We start from the raw sequence: 22,326 nt of genomic DNA on the forward strand, positions 1-22,326 counted from the left end.
GGGCCATTTTGAGTTCTCCAGAGGTCCCAGTAGACATTTATTATTTTGGATAATGGGCACATTTGTAAGGCTGTCATGAAAAGTAAAGAAAGTGTAAAACGCAGAAACACAATACATCATAAATCAATCTATTAGCTATCCAATTATCTATTTACATTACAAATGTTAGGATGGATGGATCTTGCTTGTATAATTAGCCTGAGTTGCCCTAACTATGTCAAAGAATGAGTAGCTTAAAGAATAGCATGCTTTTTTCTCAAGGACCATGATCAAGTGCAGCAGATTTGGCAACTGATGAAGGGAGGATCTGAAGCTTGCAGATGCCTATCTTCTTGTTTTGTGCTTGCATGGAGCAGGGACAAGAAAAGAGGGAGAAAGAGTAGACAAATGAGCAAAGACAACCTTTCTGGTGTCTTCTTCATATGTCATCATGACCTTGTCTGACCCTAACTACCTCTGTTAATCCAAAAGATGCAAGGAGAAAGATCCCAAATGATGATGGCCGAATTAATTAAAGCAAGCAATTAATTAAAGGAAGCCTATTTTATTCGTGTGTACACAGGCTGGCTCCATGCTAAAACAGGGTTCAAGAGGTCGGCAGTGGAATGTGGAAGATAAGGTTTTTATATACCTCAGGGGTACAGGGTTTCCAAATCGGAGTTTGACAGGCAAATAGGTGGGGTTACAAAAGCAGAATATATCAAGGTAGTCATAGCAATGGGTGGTCATAATAATTTTTGAAACAAAGGTATTGTTCAAGATGGTGGGAATGATCTCCTGAAACAAAGGCACCATTGCAAGTTGATCATAACAACTTTTTGAAACAAAGACATGGTTACTGCTTCCTGGAACAGGCAGTCCAGAACCATTTGTAGTTAAGGTTACAGGTGGTTATAGGCCAATCTTTGAGACACCGAGATTTAATCATAAACAGAAAAGAATATAGTTTGTCTTTATTATAAGTTGGCTTTCAAACCCAAGATGGAGGCAGACTGGTTCAGAATAGTAGCAACTTCATGTTTAAGGAAGGCATTCTACATTTGGAAAACATTAACTATATTTAACTAGAGTGGTTACTGAAAAAGTGGGAAGTTGAGAAGTGATGAGAACTTAGAAAGGAGAGACAGTCAAAGCATCATGGGATGGCCCTGTATTTGCCAGTGAAAACATGAACATTATCTCACAAATGATGAAGATGGTGTGGAAACAAGATTGCTGATATACTACCACAGGGAGCTACCAAGATGCTCATTTTAGTGATCTTATTTGTGAGAATTCATGTTAAGAAAATGATCCTAATAGTCAGGAGAGGTATGTGTATATGAATATTGTCTATGTTATGATAATCATAGTGTCTGTATATTATTTATTATATTTAGTAGTTATTTAATATAATTATAAATGTATTTTTTACCATACCTGGAAGTAATTCAGAGAGGACTAGGCAAATTGTTGTTAAATAAGGTTTGTTAGATGTACCGATACATACTTTTATCATTTATAAAGCAATTAGACAGTAAGGAAAGGGCTGGAGTGATGGCTCAGTAGTTAAGAGTGTGTACTGGGCTGGCAGAAGATCCAAGTTTAGTTCCCAGTGCCCATGTTGAATGGCTCTCATGTAACTCCAGCTCTATGGGTTTTGTTACCCTCTTCTGGACTCCATGGGTTCCTGTACTTAGGTGTGTATACCCCCAACACACATATACAAATAATTTTTAAAAATAAGAAAGAATAATCTAAACTGTGCATGGCAGAGATAACAGAAAAATCTTTGAACAGTCAAAACGTAAAGCTATAGCTACACAGCCTTACAACTATATAAAGACAATGCCAAAGTTACATAGTAACTGTTACACAGCAGCAGAGGTCAGTAAGGATGAAAGGTATCAAAGACTATTTGTCAGGGTAATGAAATGATACGCCATCATGTATTATATTTGAAAGGCACTGGCATTTAAAACAAAAATCCACACCAATAAAAGGTGATCTAGCTACAGTCACAGCTTCACAACATAGCCTTTGTCTGCTGTTGGCCTGAATAAACACTTGGTTTTCAGTGACACAAGTAAACTGACAAAAATATTTGGGTCAGTATAGTGGAGAGAAGTGTTTGTTTCATAATGAAGCAGGGAACAGTGAGGACTGAGAGAAGCAGGGGAAGGAGGAAGTAGACTTGAGCTATTAAATGCACCAAATGCTCTAGCCAAAGGGTCCTCATTAGAGTGGGAGAGGCAGTGTAAAGGAACAACCAAAAGGGACCCTCAGTGGAGAGAGGACATCATTCACATCCCGCTCCTTCTCAGTTGCAGCAGATGCAGAAAAGCAGGAGAACCAGACGCTGATGGCAGTTTTGATGGTGTGGTGATCTGCTCTGATAGATCTTGTTTAGTAGTATGTCTGCTGACACTTCAGAAAGAGAAGAGGCAACCAAGGTTAAAGGGTGACAGTTTCCAGGCCAAAAACATGTACTCACTATTTGGTGTAATAAAGTAGCAGTCTTGAGAGTCATACTGATGCAATGTCAAACAAACAAAATTGCATCTCCATTGTGCACAGAGTTTGTGTTCTGAGCAAGTCTCTCAGTCTTGCTCTGTACCAGCAATCTCACTTCTAACTTCTGTGGTAGGTCCCTGAAGAGTTGCCTGTGTTACTGCTGCCCAGGGTCGGTCCCTTGGCCTTTCCTCCTAATATCAGCCTCAGAGAACTATTTCCCTTTAACCCCCAGACCACACTCCGGGACACAAGCCTTGTTTCAGAGTCGAGCTTCCATTCTGGTCAACACAGGTAGATTGAGAGCAAGGCTAGAGTCATGGGAGAGAATGAATGGATTATTGAGATCTATAACTTTAACTTTTTCAAAACCTATTTTTAACGATGGTTCTTAAATGCTTTAACCTCCCTTGCAGCCCACAACCCATTAGAGGCAGTGGAACAGAAAGGGCTGTGTGAGGGGATTAGACCTGTTTAGAAAAGTTCTATGGAGCAACTCCCATCTGTGTTGTCTGAAAATTGGCAGTTCAGTTCACAGGTCAGCAGACAGTGGCAGCTCGATCCACTCACAAACACTTCACGGAAATACCAGCAGTCCAGTTTGGTAGAGTCAGGATAGCAAGCATGAATCATCAATGGTGGCACTACCTAGCAGAGACAGCCAGACCTCAGCCTCACCGTGAGTCAGCAGGAGGGACCTGAAAGGACACCAGGAGATATTCTCAGCTGTGCCTCTCTCAGCAAACAGAAGATCAGCAAAGACAAGACCAACAAGCACTGCACAGCTAGCTCTATCAGCAAGCCAAGCTCAGCTTCCGTCACTGTCATCGAGTCCTTTTAATACTCTCTCCAAACATCAAACATCACATGTCCTTCATGGGTCTTGCCTCAGCGCATGCGTGTGTCTGTCTCAGCTGACATCACTCTGCCAATCAGCCCACATCCAAAGAAGCAGCAAGAAACTGCAGCACATCTCTAGGAGTTTTTTAGTGTGTTTCTCGATATGGAGTCCAGGCAAATGGAGCTCAACTACACAATGTTAAGATCAATACATGGGTGTCATTAGCAAAGAATCTTTCATCACTCGTCCTTTTACATGCTTGCTTCAGCAGAACATTCTCTCTCCTGTGTCTGCTTTAGTGAAATGTTCCTTCATGAGTCTGCCTTAGTCTTTCACCTGTGACCACCTCAGCTAAACATTCCTTCACATGTTTGCCCCAGCAAAACACCATCCAACCAACTTTCCAAAGAACCCTTAACTTTCTACTTCACAGTTCTTAAGAGCTGTGGTAGGAGTCAATGAAGGAGTGTCTGTCAATGGTCACCCAGTCAATAGATTCTGTTGCTTATTATTAGAAACACCACACTCTTATGGACACCAAATATGGGTTCCGTGTTGGATTTTTCTGGAAAAAAGTTAGATAAATGTCCCATCTATTAGATAATAGGTATACAGCTTCAAAGTGGATCACTCACTCAGTACAGCCCTGCCCTCCAGAGGAAACCAGTGATCTATAACTGGTGAGCATCATCATGCCTAAATACTCCTTTGAAATAAAGCATATTGTTTCACATGAACTTGAGTGTATAACACTGTGCTCTAAGTCTGACTCTGCTTTTACTTTGCTCTTCACTCTGCTTACCAGTCCTTGGTCCAGGGTTCATGCCATTTGCTGCTTCAAATGCTGTATTCATGGCAGTGCCTGACCCCTCTTGTCCTTACCTGTCCATCACTGATACTTTAGCAGGGGAGAGGTGGGACTCCATATGCACTGCCAATTGGAAGGCAGATTGGTAAGGCCATCCTGGAGAAGAATCAGAAAGGACACTTGATCATATTCCAGTCTTGTATTCTGTGGTGTTTGTATCATATAGTATTTAAGAAATCCAAGACCTGGAGATATGCAGCAGTATGTGGGAACTAGTTATAAAGCTCCAGGGAGCCAAAGTAAATTTGCATGAATTTCTTGAGCAAGATTATATATACTTCCATTAAAAACCTCAAATTAAGGCTAGAGAGATGACTCAAAGGTTAAGGGCACTGACTGCTCTTCCAGAGGTCCTGAGTTCAATTCCCAGCAACCACATGGTGGTCCACAACCATCTGTAATGGGATTCAATGTACTCCTCTTATGTATGTCTGAAGACAGCTATAGTGTACTCATATAAATAAAAGTAAATAAAATCTTTTTTAAAAAACACCTCAAATTATATCAACCTAAATAACTGTACTAGACTTACAGCACTATGACAAAATGAAATAAACAATTTGCAAAGAGAAAATAATTAATGTGGCTCATTATATCAGATGTTTCAGCCCATGGTTTCTTGGCCTATGTTTGGGCAAAGCAACATAGTATAGAAAAGTCATGAAATCTGGGGAAGGGGTATATCTGGAAAACACATACATTCTTCAAGGAGCCTCCAAGAATAACCTACTTCCTCTACTAAGCCTCACCTCCAGAATTTCTGCCACCACTCAATAGCTCATCAGGCTATGAATTGATCAATCGGTTAATCCACTGATGATATCAGAGCCCTAATGATCCAGTCAACCCCCTGAACACTACTGTGGTGACAATGCAGCCTTCAGTGCATGAGCTTTTAAGGGGCCGCTTTACATGCAAACCATATCAGTGCATCTGGAGAGCAGATACAATAATCATTATGCACTGCTTCCTAGACTTAACATGTCTCCTGGGCTGACTAAGGCTTAGTGCATCTCATGGGTAGAAGTGTTATGCTCCTGTCATTCACTGCTTCACAGCTCTGTGTTCAGGGACATCCCATTGGTAGCTTGAAAGAAGCCACAATGGGAATTATACTGCAGAAATCAGCAAACCCTATAAATGAGTGTTTCCTTGCTCACCGACAACTCATTGTTAAACATTTACCAGTTCACCAGACACCAGCATTTACTGCATTGCAAATGGAAAAACAAAGCTCCAGCAGCTTAGCCACCTGCCCAAGGTCAGACAATTTGAAACTAGAAGAAATTGGACTCAGTCCCGGGGCTACCACCATCTTTATGCTTTACTTCGATGAAAATGAGTTAAAATGTTAAAACTATAGAATTCTCTATTCCTTATCACCACCATTGACTGTATTTGGGTTATTTTATTTTATTTTAAAAATCTGTTGGTTGCTAGCACTCAAGTCCAGTGTGAAATCAAGAGAATGTCAGTTTTGAGAAACTTCTGATCCCTTACTAGACTTCGTTGATTCCTCATGGGTGTGCTTTGTTCTGAAAGATGGGTGCTGTTGCTAACAGGATGCATGAAGAAAATAAGTACAGCTCTTAGATAAGCCCTACTAAGTTACACAAAGTAACCACTGCACATGACAGCCAAGGTATTTTAGGTATTGTTTAATTCAGAGAGATCTCCTAATACATGCATCTACTTGCAGACTAGAAGCCCTGACTATGTCTATTTGTGTTACAACTCTGGTATTTGTTTAGAACAGTGATTTTCAACCTTCCTAATGCTGTGACCCTTTAAAACAGTTCCTCATGTTGTGGTGATCTCCAACCATAAAATTATTTCATTGCCACTTCATAATTGGAATTTTGCTACTGTTATGAATTGTAATGTAAACATTTGTGTTTTCCTATGGTCTTAGGTGACCCCTGTGAAACAGTTGTTTGACCCCTATCCTCAAAAGGGCTCATAGTCCAGAGGTTGAGACCTACTGGTTTATAAAGAAGTCACTTTGTAATTTAGACACAGTGATATTGATAAAAATTAGTTCTAATGTGACTTTGTTCAAATATTTTAGAATCAAATAATTTCTACTGTAGGAATATGAGTCAAACATAATTTTATATTCTTATCAGTTCTTAGTGTCCTAACCCACTAAAGTGATCAAATACAAGGATAGACTGAATAAAAGTAGACAGCTATGAATGTATTGGATTTCCTGGGCCAACAGTTTTTAAAAAGTGATGTCTAAAATGAGAAGATTGAAAGGGATGTAAAGGGAACCAAGCTCCTCCTGTCGTCACCTCATGGCTCATCATGATTTACCACAGCTCCATGCCTATTCCTAGGGAATTCCATTTATTTAGCTTTTTATATACTAAACCCAGTTCTGTGCATCTTCTCTATTCTCCAAAAGCAAGTAGACATTCAGGTGTTATATAGATGTTTGATGCTACTTGTAACAACTCAGCCTGGTCTACAGAGTGAGTTCCAGGACAGCCAGGGCTACACAGAGAAACCCTGTCTTGGAAAAAAAAAAGAAAAGAAAAGAAAAAAGAAGAAATCTAATATTTAAAAAATATAAATCTAAAGAAGACCGTAACTTTTTTTGTTTTTTTTTTTTTTTGTTTTTTTTTGTTTGTTTGTTTGTTTTTTGTTTTTTGAGACATGGTTTCTCTGTATAGCCCTGGCTGTCCTGGAACTCACTCTGTAGACCAGGCTGGCCTCGAACTCAGAAACCCGCCTGCTTCTGCCTCCCAAGTGCTGGGATTAAAGGTGTGTGCCACCACTGCCCGGTCAAGACCATAACTTTACCATACACTTTAGTTCCCTTGGTAATGCTAACACAGTCAGTCAGACAGGTACTGTTAACTGAATTTACAGAGGAAAAAGCTAAAACATAAAAAGGTCCTATTTCCTGGGCTCCTCAAACACAAGTGACAATAATACCTCAATTTGTTGACTCTTGCCCCTGAGTTTCGTTGTTGAAAAATTGGATCTTCCTTTCTTTGGTACAGAAAAAAAAAACAAAAAAACAAACAAACAAACAAAAAAAAAAAAACAATCATATAAAAACATCCCCTCCCCAAGCAAAGGCATCCAACACAAGGAGGGTAACTACACCTAAGAAAGCACAAGAAATCTCACAGAAAAACCGAAAGAAGAGAATCACATATACACAGTACCACCATCACCATCAAAATAAGAAGAACAAACTGGTCATTAACATCTCTCAATATCAATGGACTCAATTTACCAATAAAATGACACAGGCTAATAGATTAGATATGTAAATAGAATCCATCATTCTGTTGCATACAAGAAACATACCTCAGTGACGAAAAATATCGCATCAGAGTAAAAGGCTAGTAAAAGGTTTTCCAAGTAAATGGACCCAAGAAACAAGCTGGAGTAGCCATTCTAATATCTAATAAATAGGCTTTTAATCAAAAGTAACCAAAAGAGATGGGAAAGGACGCTTCATACTCATCAAAGAAAAAATTCACCAAGATGACATCTCAATTCTGAACATCTGTCTCCCATAGGCAAAGGCACCCACACTTGTAAAAAGCAAAACAAAACAAAAAACAAAACAAAAAAAAAACAAAAAAGAGATTTTACAAAAGCTAAAATCACACATTTAACCTCACACAATAATGGTGGAGAACTTCAACATTCCACTCTCACCAACGGACAGTTCATCAAAACAGAAACTAAACAGAGAAACAATAAAACTAACAGATGTTATGAACCAATTGTATATAGCAGATATCTACAGAACCCTTCTCCCCAAAACAAAAGAATATACCTTCTTCTCCGCACCTCACAGAATTGTCTCTAAAATCGGCCATATAATAGGGAACAAAGTAAGCCTCAATAGATACAACAAGAGTGAAATAACCACTTGCATCTCATCAGACCACCATGGATTAAAGCTGGACTCCAACTACAGAAACAACAGAAAGCCCACATACTCATGAAAACTGAACAACTCTTGATAAACACTTGGGCGGTGAAGAGATAAAGAAAGAAATTAAAGAATTTCTAGAATTCAATGAAAATGAAGACACAACATACTCAAACTTATGGGACACAATTAAAGCAATACTAAGTGGAAAATTGATAGTAATAAGTGCCTTCATGAAGAAATTGCAGAATTTTCATACTAGCAACTTAACAGAGACAGTATCCAAATTAACAAAATCAAAAATGACATAACAACAGAAACTGATAAAATTCAAAATATCATTTGGTCTTGCCTCAAAAGCCTGTACTCCACAAAACTGGAAAATCTTAACAAAATGGATAATTTTCTAGACAAATACTACTTATCATATCAGGCACCAAGATCAGGTAAACTATTTAAACCCTATAATCCCTAAGGAAATAGAAGCAGTCATTAAAAGTCTCCCCACACCCAAAAAAAAAAAAAAAAAAAAACAACACCCCTCCCCCAAAAAAACAGGACTAGATGGCTTTAGTGCAGAATTCTATCAGACTTTCAAAGAAGAGCTAATACCAATACTCCTCAAACTATTCCACAAAATAGAAACAGAAAGAAGATTGCCAAACTCATTCTGTGAATCACAATCACCCTGATACCTAAACTACGTAAAGACTCAACAAAGCAATAAAATTTCAGACCAATTTTGCAAATGAACATTGACACAAAAATCTTTAATAAAAGTCTGGCAAACTGAATCCAAGAACACATCAAAAACATCACCCACCATGATCAAATAGGCTTTATCCCCAAAATCCATTGATGTAATCCACTATATAAACAAACTGAAGGAAAAAAACCACATGATCATCTCAGATTCGGAAAAAGCCTTTGATAAAATCTAACACTCCTTGACATTAAAAGTCTTGGAACGATCAGGGATTCAATGCACCTATCTAAACAGAGAATTCTCAACAGAGGATTCTCGAATGGTCAAGAAGCACTTAAAGAAATGTTCAACATCCTTAATCATCAGGGAAATGCAAATCAAAATGATCCACCTTATACCAATCAGAATAGCTAAGATCAAAAATTTATGTGACAGCACATGTTGGCGAGGATGTGGAGAAAGAGGAATACTTCTCCATTGCTGGTGGGATTGCAAACAAACTGGTACAACTCTGAAAATCAATCTGGAGGTTCCTCAGAAAATTGGAAATAGATCTACCTGAAGACCCACCTATACTGCTCTTGGTCATGTACCCAAAATATGCCCCACCATACCACATGGGCATATGCTCCACTATTCTCATAGTAGCTTCATATGTGATATCCAGAAGCTGGAAACAACCCAGATGTCCCACAACTGAAGAATGGATACAGAAAATAGTATTCCATGTACACAATGGAATACTCTTCAGCGATTTAGAGCAAGAACATCATGAATTTTACAAAAAAATGGATAGAACTAGAAAATATTCTGAGTGAGGTAACTCAGACTTAAAAGGACATATATGGTATGTACTCACTAATAAGTGGATATTAGCCAAAAAGTACAGAATACCCAGGATACAACCCACAGATAGTAAGAAGTTTAACAAGAAGGAAGGCCCAAGTGAGAATGCTTCAGTCTTATTTAAAATGGGGAACAAAATAATCATGGGGGAGGGCAGAAGAAAGAAGGGACCTTGGTGGGAAAGGGGAGGAGGGTAGGAGACAGGATCAGATATGGGGGTTGGGGGGGGGAGACAGGAAGAAGCTCAGAGGGCCAGGAGAATAAATGGAAACATGCAGCTGTGGGAAGTGGGGAGTGGGGACGGGACAACCTCTAGAAAATCCCAGAGACCTGGAATGTGAGGGGCTCCAAGAACTTAATGGGAATGACCTTAGCAGAAATGCCCAACAGTGGGGAGACGGAACTAGAAGAGCCCACCTCCAGTAGACAGACAGGGCCCCCAGTGGAGGGATGGGGTCACCAACCTACCTGCAAATTTTTTGATCCAGAATTGATCCTGTCTAAAAGAAATGCAGAGACAAAAATGGAGCAGGGATTGAAGGAAAGGCCATCCAGTGACCAGCTCAATTTAGGATCCATCTAATGTGCGGGCAGCAAACCCTGACACTATTACTCATGCCATATAGGGCTTGCAAACAGCATAGTTGTCCACTGAGAGACTCTACCAGCAGCAGACAGACACAAATACTTACACCCAACCACTGGACTGAGGTTGGGGACCTCTATGAAAGGGTTAGAGTTAGGACTGAAGGAAACGAAGGGGATGGCATTCACATAGGAAGACCAACAGTATCAACTAACCCAAACCCCTCAGAGCTCCCAGAGACTAAGCCACCATTCAAATAGTATACATGGGCTGGTCTGTGGCCCCCAGCACATATATAGCAAAGGACTGCCTTGTCTGGCCTTAGTGGGAGAGAATGTCCTTAAGAGACTTGTAGACTTGATGTAGAGACATCAAGTAGATGTAGAGACTTGATGCCCCACAGAAGGGTGATAGCAGGGTGAGGTGGGGAGGAACACTCTCTCAGAGGCAAAGGGGATGAGAGTGGGGTGAAGAACTCTTGGTGGGGGAATGGCAAGGGGACAACATTTGGATATAAATAAAGAATTAAAAATATATAATTATTTTTTTAAAAGAAGTGACAGCTTTCTTTAACTTTGCAAATACTACCAAGACAGAAGAGGCACCAGCAAGTGTGGGCTTATCCTCCTCGGTTTGCACCTTTCATTAGATCTCACAGAGCATTTCCCATCCTTTTTTTTTTTTTTTCATAACAGTTATTAAGTTGGTTTTTCCCCCTCTAAATGAGATTGATCCAAATGATGATGTATTTCAGTTCTTAAAAAAAATTCTGTGACTATTTTCTCCAGTGTCTATAAATGTGAAAAAATAATTAGATTAAGGAATGATTCTTTACCTTCAGAAAGATCCTGCACATCAAGTATGCATGTTCATATTAAAGGCAACGTAGAGATGGGAATCAATATTCTGGGAGAAAGATAGTGGATGCTAGGTTTTAAGATTCAACTGCTTCTGCCATCTCCAGCACCACTTGAAATAGCAAAAGCTGCAACACTGAAAGCCATATGCTTAAATGTATTTTCAAGAGTGGCAATGTCAAGTAAGTTTCAGCAAGCCTTCTCTTTGTTGCTGATAACTCACATTTCAGAAGTCCTTACTCGAAATCAAGTTCCTCTGCCCTTGTATCCTGTCTTAAATCACTGAACAGGGTTCTGTGGTTCTACAATGCCGGATTTAGATTAAAAACGAAACTCAACCATATAGACAGTCTGATCCCAGCTTGTGCAACCCAAATCAGATGTTCTTCCTACTTCGACATTTCATCTGGTGAGTATGGGCAAATCATCTGAAAGTCACTTTTCTTCCTTGTGCTTGAATTGCTTAAAGTAAAATAAGACACACACACACACACACACACACACACACACACACACACACACATACACTTTTTCCCCTTCCTACTCTGGGATCGTCTAGAAAACAGCTGAGTCTAGGTAGCTGATGAACCTACACTGCTTAAGAGATCTCGGTGAAGGCTGGCAGCCTGCACACCCATCAGCGCCGGATTTCTAATCTGCTTTTCTGTACTGTGCCGAGGCGGACCTTGTGTAATTGAGAATAAATAATGATGCTCTAACCACTTTCTTATAACCCCAGTGCTCATTTGTGGAACAGTTCAAGATGCAGATTGATTACCAGATGATATGGAGAGGACTCTGAAGACCTAATACATTTTATGCCTTAGAGAGATGAGCTTTTCTCAAGAGAAAAAGCAGCACATTAAAGAGTGAAATCCTTCCCCATTCTTAGCAAACAAAGCACATATTCTTACTTGTGGATGTACTGGGAACAGTATGTGTGACCAGCAAATTCTAGATTTAGTTGAAAGCCCTTTCCTATTAATTAGCTATGTGACTTTGGGTAAGTCACTAACCTAAATGGATTTTAATTTTAGTCAAATAGAGAAGATATATAATGTTACAAATTCTTTGTGAAGTCTGAAATTCTTATCCCAATGGAAATAATCTTATTTAACTGACATAAATCTGGGCATTGAATCCAATGATGGAGGGATAGTAAGGGAAACAGGTTTCTTTACTTGCTCCAAAGGAGAATGAACAAGAAAGCTAGAGAGGAAACTAACATCTTAGAGTGTTTCTCTTCACATCTTGTTATATACTTAACTCTGTCAGCAAGATTTCTCACAATATGGTTTTGAAACACAGTAATATTATTGAAAGAATGGAGGCTTAAAGTCACATGTACCTGGAATGATCCTTAGCTGTGCCACATGTTGTGTGGGTGAGAAGATCGCTTACTCTCCCAAGACTATATCTATCTCTATAAAATGGGAATTATAAAGACTTCCTAAGGCACGTCATGAAAATGCAAATAATGGTGCTTTGGCTATAGTAGGTATTCAATAAATACATGTTCTTTTTTTCTCTCAAGTAGAGGAATTGCTACGGCTTTGAATTTTGTGTTCCTACCTTTTTTGAGGTGATTCACTAAGACCCATCAATGGAATTACCTAAAGAAAGGAAAATGTGCAGACCCAGCAGCTCTTTTGACATTGGTCTGTAATCAGTATCTGGGAACAATAATGTGCTAACAAGAGAAAATAGAGAGTAAACATTGTTTAAGAGTGATTTCGAAAAGTGTGTTATGCAATAAACAACGTGGTAACCTCTTAGTTGACTCTTACATCGTGTAGCTCTCAAATGAATAGCACTCTCTTTCCAAGCTTATAGTGAGCTATTTAAAAGAGAAACAGTGGACAAGGGAAGTGAGGTTGTCCTCACACCATCCACAGTGGATCCCCAAACAACCCAAAAGGCTTTATCTTCCACTCAAAACTTTAACTTAAGTGTTTCTAAAACTTCATAGCTGAGCTGTCATTTGTAAGTTTTTAAAAAATTAATTATTAAAGCCTTTTCCATTAGTCTTTTGTTTGGCCTTCATAAAACCATTTATTTTTGCTGCTTAACAAATAAAAAAAAAACAACAACCCACTGCTTTAGCTATAAATATATGGCTCCAGATATGGGGAGGCTATGTGTCATGCTAGACCACTCCTTAAGGGCAGCTCTGTTATGATTGCATTCTGGGAAGTGTGCTGGATCTAAGCTTCACACATAGGCAAATTCAAAACAAGCAGACAATATGAAAAGGACTTTCTTATCAGGAACTGACTCTCTTGTTCACTTAGTGAATTTCTTATTCACTTAGATCAAGGTACTGTGTCATTCACTTGGCCAAGATATCTATCCATCCATTCTCCATCCATCCATCCATCCATCCACCCACACACCCACACACCTACCCATCCACCCTTCCCTATTACTAATCACATGCTTGGCCATTGACATAGAATATCAATTAAAATGTATTCTAAACATAACACAATTAGTAGCACGGAGTTACTCTGAGACACATAGTTCAGTGAACCATGCAAGCTGGCAAGACTAGTGAGAAAGTGGGGCATTCACTGTGGGAAGATAGCAAACATGGAAACAGAGGATTACAAGCAAGATGCTTTGGAAGAATTAAATATTGAGTTTATTTCAGAGATAAAGATACCAGAAGGTGGGCTCCTGCAGTGGTCATCTAGTGTTTTTCAGATGCTGCAAGGGAGACTAAGGGAAACAGTTAGTTGATGTATTTACATTTATGTGCCCTATTTATTGGGCTTTGTCAAAAGGGTGCTTTTATAAACTGTTAAATTTAGATTTCGTGGTAGGGCTAAAGGAATCTAACTGAGGGGTTCATGAATGCATTGTGGCCACACACTCCATTGATATGATATAATCCTAGCACTGAAAACTTTAAAGAACAGATGCCATTACAAAACATTTGGAAACAATTGACCAAGTAATTGTGTGCAATACACGAGGAGTCTGAACCTATTCCTGAAAAGAACACTCAACAGACCATGTGAAAAAGTCTTGACTCATTTACCACAGGAGAGAGTCTCTGCAGGAGTAGTGGGTATAGCTGTAGAAATGCTCAAGTCTGAGTTTAAAATGTTGCAAAACTGCCAAGCAGGTAATAGCAGTATGGACCACACACTCATGTGGACTTAGTCCCCTTCCTGACTCTGGTAATTATAGGAGGCTACACCCATGGTGGATAGTCACAATACCTAACTTTTATAAAAGTATCATTAAAAACAAGAAAATTGAACTTACAATTAATTGCCTTATTTTTATTTTTGAAATAGGGTCTCAATATGGAACCTTGGCTGGTCTGAAACTCATAGAGATCCACTTGCCTCTACCACCAGAGAGCTGGGATTAGAGGCTTCTGGCCTCACTCCTAGTACAACAGTCTTATTTTCAAAATGAGGCTTCTGTTACTGAATTTGCTTCTTCTTATTTGGGAAATTTAGCCAAAGATGTGATTTATTTCTCTTTAAAGATCACCAACCAAAGAAGAAATTTACAAATATAAATAATATAACTAGAAAAAGTCTTTAAGGCCACATCAGAGGATCGACAAACAAGCAAACAAAACCTTCATGAGTTACTTGAAAATAAAACCTGTCCTGTACAGCAAACAAAACAAAACAAAAGTTTCTAAAAGCATTTTAATATATGTTAAATCTGTACCCACAACCTAAAATAGTGTGGGGACTGGATGTAACACTCACATTAAATTATACAATCAGGAACCACACCAAAAGGAACAAAGTCTGAGTCCAGTGAATTCCATCCCAGTGTTTCAAACCCCAGCTTCCTGCTACCTCATGCTTCCTCATAGAATAAAAAGGGTTTAAAAGGATCAGTTGCTATCTATAGAATGTGCCATTTTCCTGTGTGGCATATTTATAAAATTAAGGATATTATGTAATGAACATTATGCTAACCTTCAAGTAGGTTCTCGAATAATCTTCAGTCATTTGTAAGTATCTTCACTCTTATAGTTTCTGTGTCAGTAATTTCTCCAATCAACAACTCCTATTCCTAGTCCTGGGATCAAATGTTGCCAGAGCCAGCACATTTATAAAGGTAAAATTTTGTTTAATATTGGGATGCTGTCTCCCATTTGGTTTCCTTACTAACTCCCAGAATTATTAAGCTTTGTATTCTAGAAAGCTGAGCTAATTATAATTTACAAAGTATTTTCTTGATTACTTAAGACACCTATAATAAAAATTTAGTGCCCTTAAAAGTCTTTCAATTATAAGTATACACTAAACCTGGGTTTCTCTGTTAACACACACACACACACACACACACACACACAATGCTAAAGAAAATACAAATCAGGATATTTCTTATCTTGTAAATTTGGGGTGAATGTAATGACCTGCTGTCAAAATAAAGGGAGTTACATTCTTTACTACTTATAGAAAAATTGTAAGATTTGTAAAAGTAAATTTTCTTTTTCTCTATTTAGGTAGTGTCTCCACATCTCTTGAATCTATAGCTTAATGATTCTATCCTTATTTTTCCCTTTTATTGAAAATAAATCCCCAGTTCCTCCTCCCCCCTTCTGTCCCATCCTATTTAGATCCTCTCCTTCTACCTCACTAGAAAACCAACTTTTAAGAGTTAATATAACAAAATAAAATGAGACAAAGTAAAAACTACCACACTGGAGTTGAACAGGCAAACAGAAAACAGCCCAAGAAAAGGCAGGAGACTCGCAGACCTACTTGTTTGCACACTGAGGAATCCCATAACACTAAACTGGCATTCAGACTATATAGTTAGAGGACTGGTATAGACCTGTGCAAGCCCTGTGCATTCTGCTCCAGTCTCTCTGAATCCATATTAGTATTGCTCAGTTGATTTAGAGGGCCTTGTTTTCTTGGTGTCCTCCAACCCTCTGGCTCTTACACTCTTTCCACCTCTTCTGCAGGGATCCCTGAGTACTGAGGGGAGGGTTTTGATAAACATGCCATTTAGTGCTTGGGTTCCAAAGTTTCATTCTCGGAAGTCTTTGGCTGTGGGTCTGTGTTTGTTTCCATCTGCTGCAGGAGGACACTTCCCTGATGATGGTTAGTATGCGTATAGCAGATGGTTATTAGGAGTCATTTATTCCTATTTTTGTTTTTTGGGCCAATAGTATTTCGTTGTAATCTAGGTCCCCGGGCTATCGAGTCTCTGGTTCTTGGCCATCCAGCACTATCAGGTATAGTTCATGTTGTGGAGTGGGCCACAAATCAAATCAGATACTTGGTTATTCCCACAAGCTTTATGCCACCACTACCCTAGCATAATCATACAAGCAGGACACTATTGTAGATTAAAGGGTTTGTTACTTGCTTGGTGTTTTCATTTCTCTTTTGGTAGTATGCAGAGTACCTTCTTGTACCAAAGATACTAGACTTAGGGGTGAATGCTCAGTGTAAACTTTAGCTTGACTTCTCCAGGTTCAATGAATTATGTAGTGTTATCTTCAGCAATGGGGCCTTGCTGTCAAGTTTGCAGAAAACAACCTGTTGTCTTGGCAATAGCCCAGGTTGTTTAGGGAGTCCCATGGGATCCCATTAGTTAACAACTCAACTAGATATAACCCAATCCTGGTACTGGAAACTTCATTTGGTGATAAGAGATGGTTAGTTGGGACTCTGTCTCTGCCTTTATTTGGCCATTTCATTTAGATCACCTTCACATATGTACATAATTCAGGAAGCTTCTACTGTTTTGTTTCCATAACCCTCATCCAGATTCTCTTTGTCAACCTCTTCTCTCCCTCTCCCCCTTGATCCTCCCATTCCAGGTCCCCATCCATCCATAATTACCTGTTCTATTTTCTTTTCCTAATGGTCTATCTGTAGCCTGTAGTCCCTTATTCTATACCTACCCTCTGTGGTTCTATGCTGTCCTCATTTCTTTCCATTCCAAAGATCAGCTTCTAAGTCTCTGTGGGTCAAGTAACTAAGCTATTAGTACTAAAGTACTTCTGGTAGGAAGGTGTCTTCAATAAAGATAATAATTACATATGACCTTGGGCAAGTCACTTATTAAGACCTGTTTTTAGCCTTAAAACTACAGTTTTGAGAAGCTCAGGGTTTTAGCACAATCATTATAACTTCTAAACTAAGATGACTTAAACACATTTAAATACTAACCTTTTTGTTTCAAGGTCTGATCTCATTTCTTTTACCTCTGGATTTATTTTCAAGTCTGTGTTTGTGTGCATATGTGAATGATGTGGACCATCAAGATTGCAAGACACCTCTGTGGCATTGGTTCTCTCCTTCTACCTTTATGTGTGTTTGGAGGATAGGACTCATGTCCTCAGGGCTAACCAGTTTAACCCATTAAACAGCCCTGATACTTCCTGATTTTAGAGAAAAAGAAAACTTTCTTTTCTTGTTGCTGTGAAAAACTACCTGAACAAAACAACTTAAGGTCTTATTTGGCTCAAAGATAGAGAGTACAGTACATCATGGTAGGGAAGTCATGGCAGGAGCTTGAGACAGCTGTAACATCTTTAGGCCACTCTTAGTGACCCACTTCTTCCAGCATAGTTCTACTTCCTCCTAAAGATTTCATAACCTAGGTTGAGGATCTAGCAATACAATAGATGGAAATAGTCAAGGATTTATTGTATTGCTAGTTCCTCAACCTAGAATTGACCTTAATACTTGCATGTAATTATAATGGTATAAAAGCAAAAAGGAGGAGGGGGGAATGACATAGGATGTTTCGGGAGGTGGGGAAAGGCAATGACATCTGAAATGTAAATAAAATATCAAATAAAAAATTGCTAAAATCATAACCTTCCTAAACCACCAGCTAGAGACCAAGTGTAATTCCTACAAACCCCAGATATTTTAAGCTCTGCAGGCCATATATGATCTCTATTGCTCATCAAGTAAGTAGTTCTATCAGTTTTCTCAACATCCAGGTTAATGGGTCACAGAAATTGGACATATGGTTACACTGCCAGTTGTAATTTATTACTACAGCAAGATACCTTAAGCTAGCAAAGGGTACTGCAAAGAACCTAGGAAAGACCAGGTGCTACATTTAACATTTGTTCAATTAAGTATCATGAATATAATTAATCATCTCAAATGATGTGGCACATTACAGAGCCCTGTTTATCTGAGAGCTGTGACTTGATGTTCCCCAAGTTTTAAAGTTCTCTTGGACTGTGTTTAACTCTACTCATTCTCTTTGTGGGGCTGTATCTTCCATGACCTTAGCTTGGTCAATCCATTTTCCTTGCATTATACCACACCCTAGCTCTTGTGCTTAAACTCTCAGAGCCCATTGGCAAGACTCATAGCTGCAGATTATCATACTCCAGGGTCAGTACTGCAGTATACTTTTATTTTTTTAACCTCTGGAAGGAATTTCCCTTTCCTTCTTTGTAAAGGGTTGTGTATCTACTTGCCTAACATCTGGATCTGGAACTATGAAATTGCCCTGGAAGGAAAATCTGTTCATTTAGTTGGCCACACCACTATTCCTGAACACCAGCCACATAGTGCTAGTGCTTTGGTCATTATTATCATGATCTCTCATCAAGATAGAAGAGCCACAAAGCTAGCTTAGCAACTCAACGTCAGAGTTTAAAGAATAAATCTGCCCTGTTCAAGCTACTGTTTGGGGATTTGGTTGCCTAATCAATGGCTAACTGTTAACTGGGAAGAGATCAGAATGAAAACACAATACAAGGCTGGAAGAAAATGTTTATTTAATGAAAGGATGTGAAGTGTGTAGGAATCACATGTATAGAGAATTTTGAGAAGTTGCTTGAAAACTGTATATAAGAGGCCCTTTGAACAAATTGCCTGTAATAAATGTGTATGTTTCACAACCACAAATTAAAAGGCATTTAATGGTTGATTTTGAGCCAGGAGTCATTGTTTCTCCACATCTCATAAAGAAAATGAAATCACAGAAGTCTCTGATGGCTTTCCAAGGTTTTCCGAGCATTTCTCATGTTTTCAGTGACTCAACTGCAGAAGCATCAAGAGAGCACTGCTGTCTTGTGGGATTACCTAAATTTAAGTTTCAGATACACCATTTATGCACAATCGATGTCTATTTTTTCTTTACACCAAGAACATGATGGACTTAGTGAACAGCTTGTATTTTAGGTGTCTTTCAAGATATACACATGAATATCAAATAATTTTTAAGTTTCAGATACACCATTTATGCACAATCAATGTCTATTTTTTCCTTATACCAAGAACATGATGGACTTAGTGAACAGCTTGTATTTTAGGTGTCTTTCAAGATATACACATGAATACCAAATAATTTAATGGCTTCTTGTGGCAGCAAGTGGTGTTATGTGGTAAAAACAAACTTTTCTCAGTTTAATGCATTAAATTAAACAAGATCCATACAAGAAATATTTGAACATCTTCTATTCTTCAGGCACCGAGTTAATATTATATGAATACTATCTTATGTGAATCATTCCTATCAAATGATATACTTTGTAAGATCAAAGAGGTAACATGGCTTGACTTCAATATGGCCACAAAACAGCAGGCCATACTATGAACTTATAGCCTTTTTAAATAGCTTTTAATCCCAACGTTGACATTTTTATCGTCTCATTATGCTGCTTTCATAGTTTCAGATAAGAGCATGTTTATTCATATGTAGTAGACAGTTTTCTTTATTTAGCACTTTTTTATTATTATATTAAAAAAGTATGATGTAGGGCAGTGGTGGTAAATTGATCAAGAACATGCTTTTTTTTTTTTCTTTTTTAAAGAAAATTTCTTGTCACCCTTTTTTTCTGGATTATCTTTTATCAAGAAAGAGAACAGGGAGCTGGAGAGATGGCTTAGTGCTTAAGAGCACTAGGTGCTCTTCCAGAGCACTGAGATACAATTCCTTGAACTCAATGTGGCTCACAACCATCTATAACTCTAGTTAAAGGGGGTACCCTCTTTTCAGGTGTTCCTGAACATCAGACAGTAGTATGGCACAGACATACATGCAGGCAAAATACCAATACACATAGAAAGGAAGAAAAGAAAGAAGGGAGTGAGGGAGGGAAGAAGAGGAGAAGGAAAGAGAGCGCCTCAATGTTGGCCATTAGTAGATAGACATATTAACAGTAAATTAGTATTGGTGAATACTCATGGTACAGACACACTCATGGTAAAAAAGATTAACTTTACCTAGGGAGTCCAAATCAAAGACTCAAGATATAAGCTGAATTTTGAATGGAGCCTTCCCTAAGTGTTTGTAAAGAGATTGTAAAGAGACAAGTAACTCCTCTTTAAGAGCCCAAGCATTTAACCACAAACTTGCCCTGCTGAATAATATGCTTACTGACACTCATAAATACACATAAAGTAACTGAACAGTTACAGGGTGTGGGGGGAGAAAAACAATACTTTCATTTACATACTAGGAACACAAGGTCAGATATGCTTAGTTTTGTAAAGGTCACACACAGTGCAGACAAGAGATTTAATTTAGTCTACTCAAATCTTGTCTGTTGAATGATTGCTTTGTCCTAAAACTGTTACTCTCTTCTTGTTTTTGTCTTTAACTCTGTTAAACCCATTAGTACTAAAACTAAAAGCTATTTTGAATCACATTCTAGTTTACAGTCATTGAATGGTGAAGTACAGGTATACACAATTTAACATAACTAGCTAATATTTAAAGTAAGATATTTACTACAAGTGTGGTTTACAGAGTGTTCTGGAATAATTTAACTGGTAAAATAAGTAGGCCAACCTCTATAAATACTGTGCCTTTAAACAAAACTTGTTATACATGAAAATAAACACAAGGGATTAATTCATATCCCAGGACACCCAACATGACTTAAAACTTTCTCTAACATAACCAACTTTGGTCTCTCCATAGTACCTCTAACCTTCCTATCCGCTGTTCCAAAATCCCAGTATAACCTGGTCCACATTGTGGTATCTGGGTACTCTGGTAAGTTGGATGTCAGTCTTTGAGATTGCTTTGAGCTATCTAATATGCTCACAATCATATTTTATACACAACTAAACAGTACGTACATCACTGATATTCTTTGCTCAGTTTGATAAATATCTGAAAAAGTTTTTAACATTCTAAGGATCACAACTTAAACAGAAGCAATTTTAAAAACATACCTTTAAAGGATTCAGTTAGCACTTTTGGCCTGTTTAAAATACATGTTAATGTTTGAAGACAGATAATGAGGGAGACTATTGGAGACAAAATTGGTATTAACTGAGCACCTATGTTGCCAATACTGTGTGGTTTCTTCACTTAGTTCTCTTATCTAATAGTTAGTCTTCATAATAACCTGATAGCTTCACTGGTTTTTTATTGAAATAGAGAAGTTGAGCAATTTGTTCAAGGTCACCCAGATGTCAAACTACGGAACCCAGATTAGATCAGATTAGGACTGGGATTATATCAGGTCTAATTCCCAAGTGTATGTTTTTTAACATTGAAATATTTGGTCTTCAACCCTGTTTCCTGACAAAACCCTCAGAATCTCTCAGTAATGATGCTAACAAGATAACTAGTGCCCAGAGCTTCTAGATATCCTCAGGATGGGCACAGTCAACAGAATGTCTAAGGTATGATTAGAGATTTTCAGCCTATTCAGCAATTTACAAGATCACCAGTGGCCAATGATGCAGTCAATCAAGTCCTGGGTAGCACAGAGTTTGGATGCGCTCCTCATGCCTGAACATGTCAAGGCTCCTAAGGGTGGCAAAGTTGGTATTTCTCTGTCCTTTCAACACACCCTACATATATATCTTTAGTGTTGGGTCCTTCATCTGCTACAGCTTTTACAAGTTCTTTATAAAGGATGAATAAATGTGAGTAAAACTTTATCCCGAGTCTCGCAAAACCATTTGGCACATTAATCACATGAAGAGGGGTTGTGAGAATACTCACCCCTAGTTTACAACTGCTTCATCAGAAGTACAGGTCATATAAATGCTTACAATCACCATCTGATATTGGATAGTTTTGTGGTACTTAACCAAAGCTATCATTAGGTAGATATTAAAACTGAGTGATACTGGGAAAAATACATAGGTAGTATCCACTGCAGAATCTTCTGGTGAGAATTTCTTTGACTGCTGGTAGAAACTGCCACACACATATGGTAATGAAGGTTTGTATGGAAGTATCCCCTTTTCCTAGGTGGCTAATAATATTCCTTACATTGCCCTCAACATCCTGCTCAAGGAACTCTACTT

At 38.4% G+C, this 22,326-nt stretch overlaps 1 protein-coding gene across 1 annotated transcript in view; it reads right to left on the reverse strand.

The window, feature by feature from the left end:
- Window positions 1-528: 528 nt before the first annotated feature.
- Window positions 529-22,326, reverse strand: part of LOC143434095 (uncharacterized) — a 50,860-nt gene continuing 29,062 nt past the window's right edge. Inside the window, exons 2-3 of the mRNA XM_076911437.1 lie at window positions 4,214-4,295; window positions 529-3,188 (exon numbers count right to left, since the gene is read on the reverse strand). Coding sequence (XP_076767552.1) covers window positions 4,221-4,295 — 75 coding nt within the window. The 3' untranslated portion in view covers window positions 529-3,188; window positions 4,214-4,220. The remainder of the gene's footprint in view (window positions 3,189-4,213; window positions 4,296-22,326) is intronic.

Source organism: Arvicanthis niloticus, chromosome 13, assembly GCF_011762505.2.
Source record: "Arvicanthis niloticus isolate mArvNil1 chromosome 13, mArvNil1.pat.X, whole genome shotgun sequence".
Classification (NCBI taxonomy): Eukaryota; Metazoa; Chordata; class Mammalia; order Rodentia; family Muridae; genus Arvicanthis; species Arvicanthis niloticus.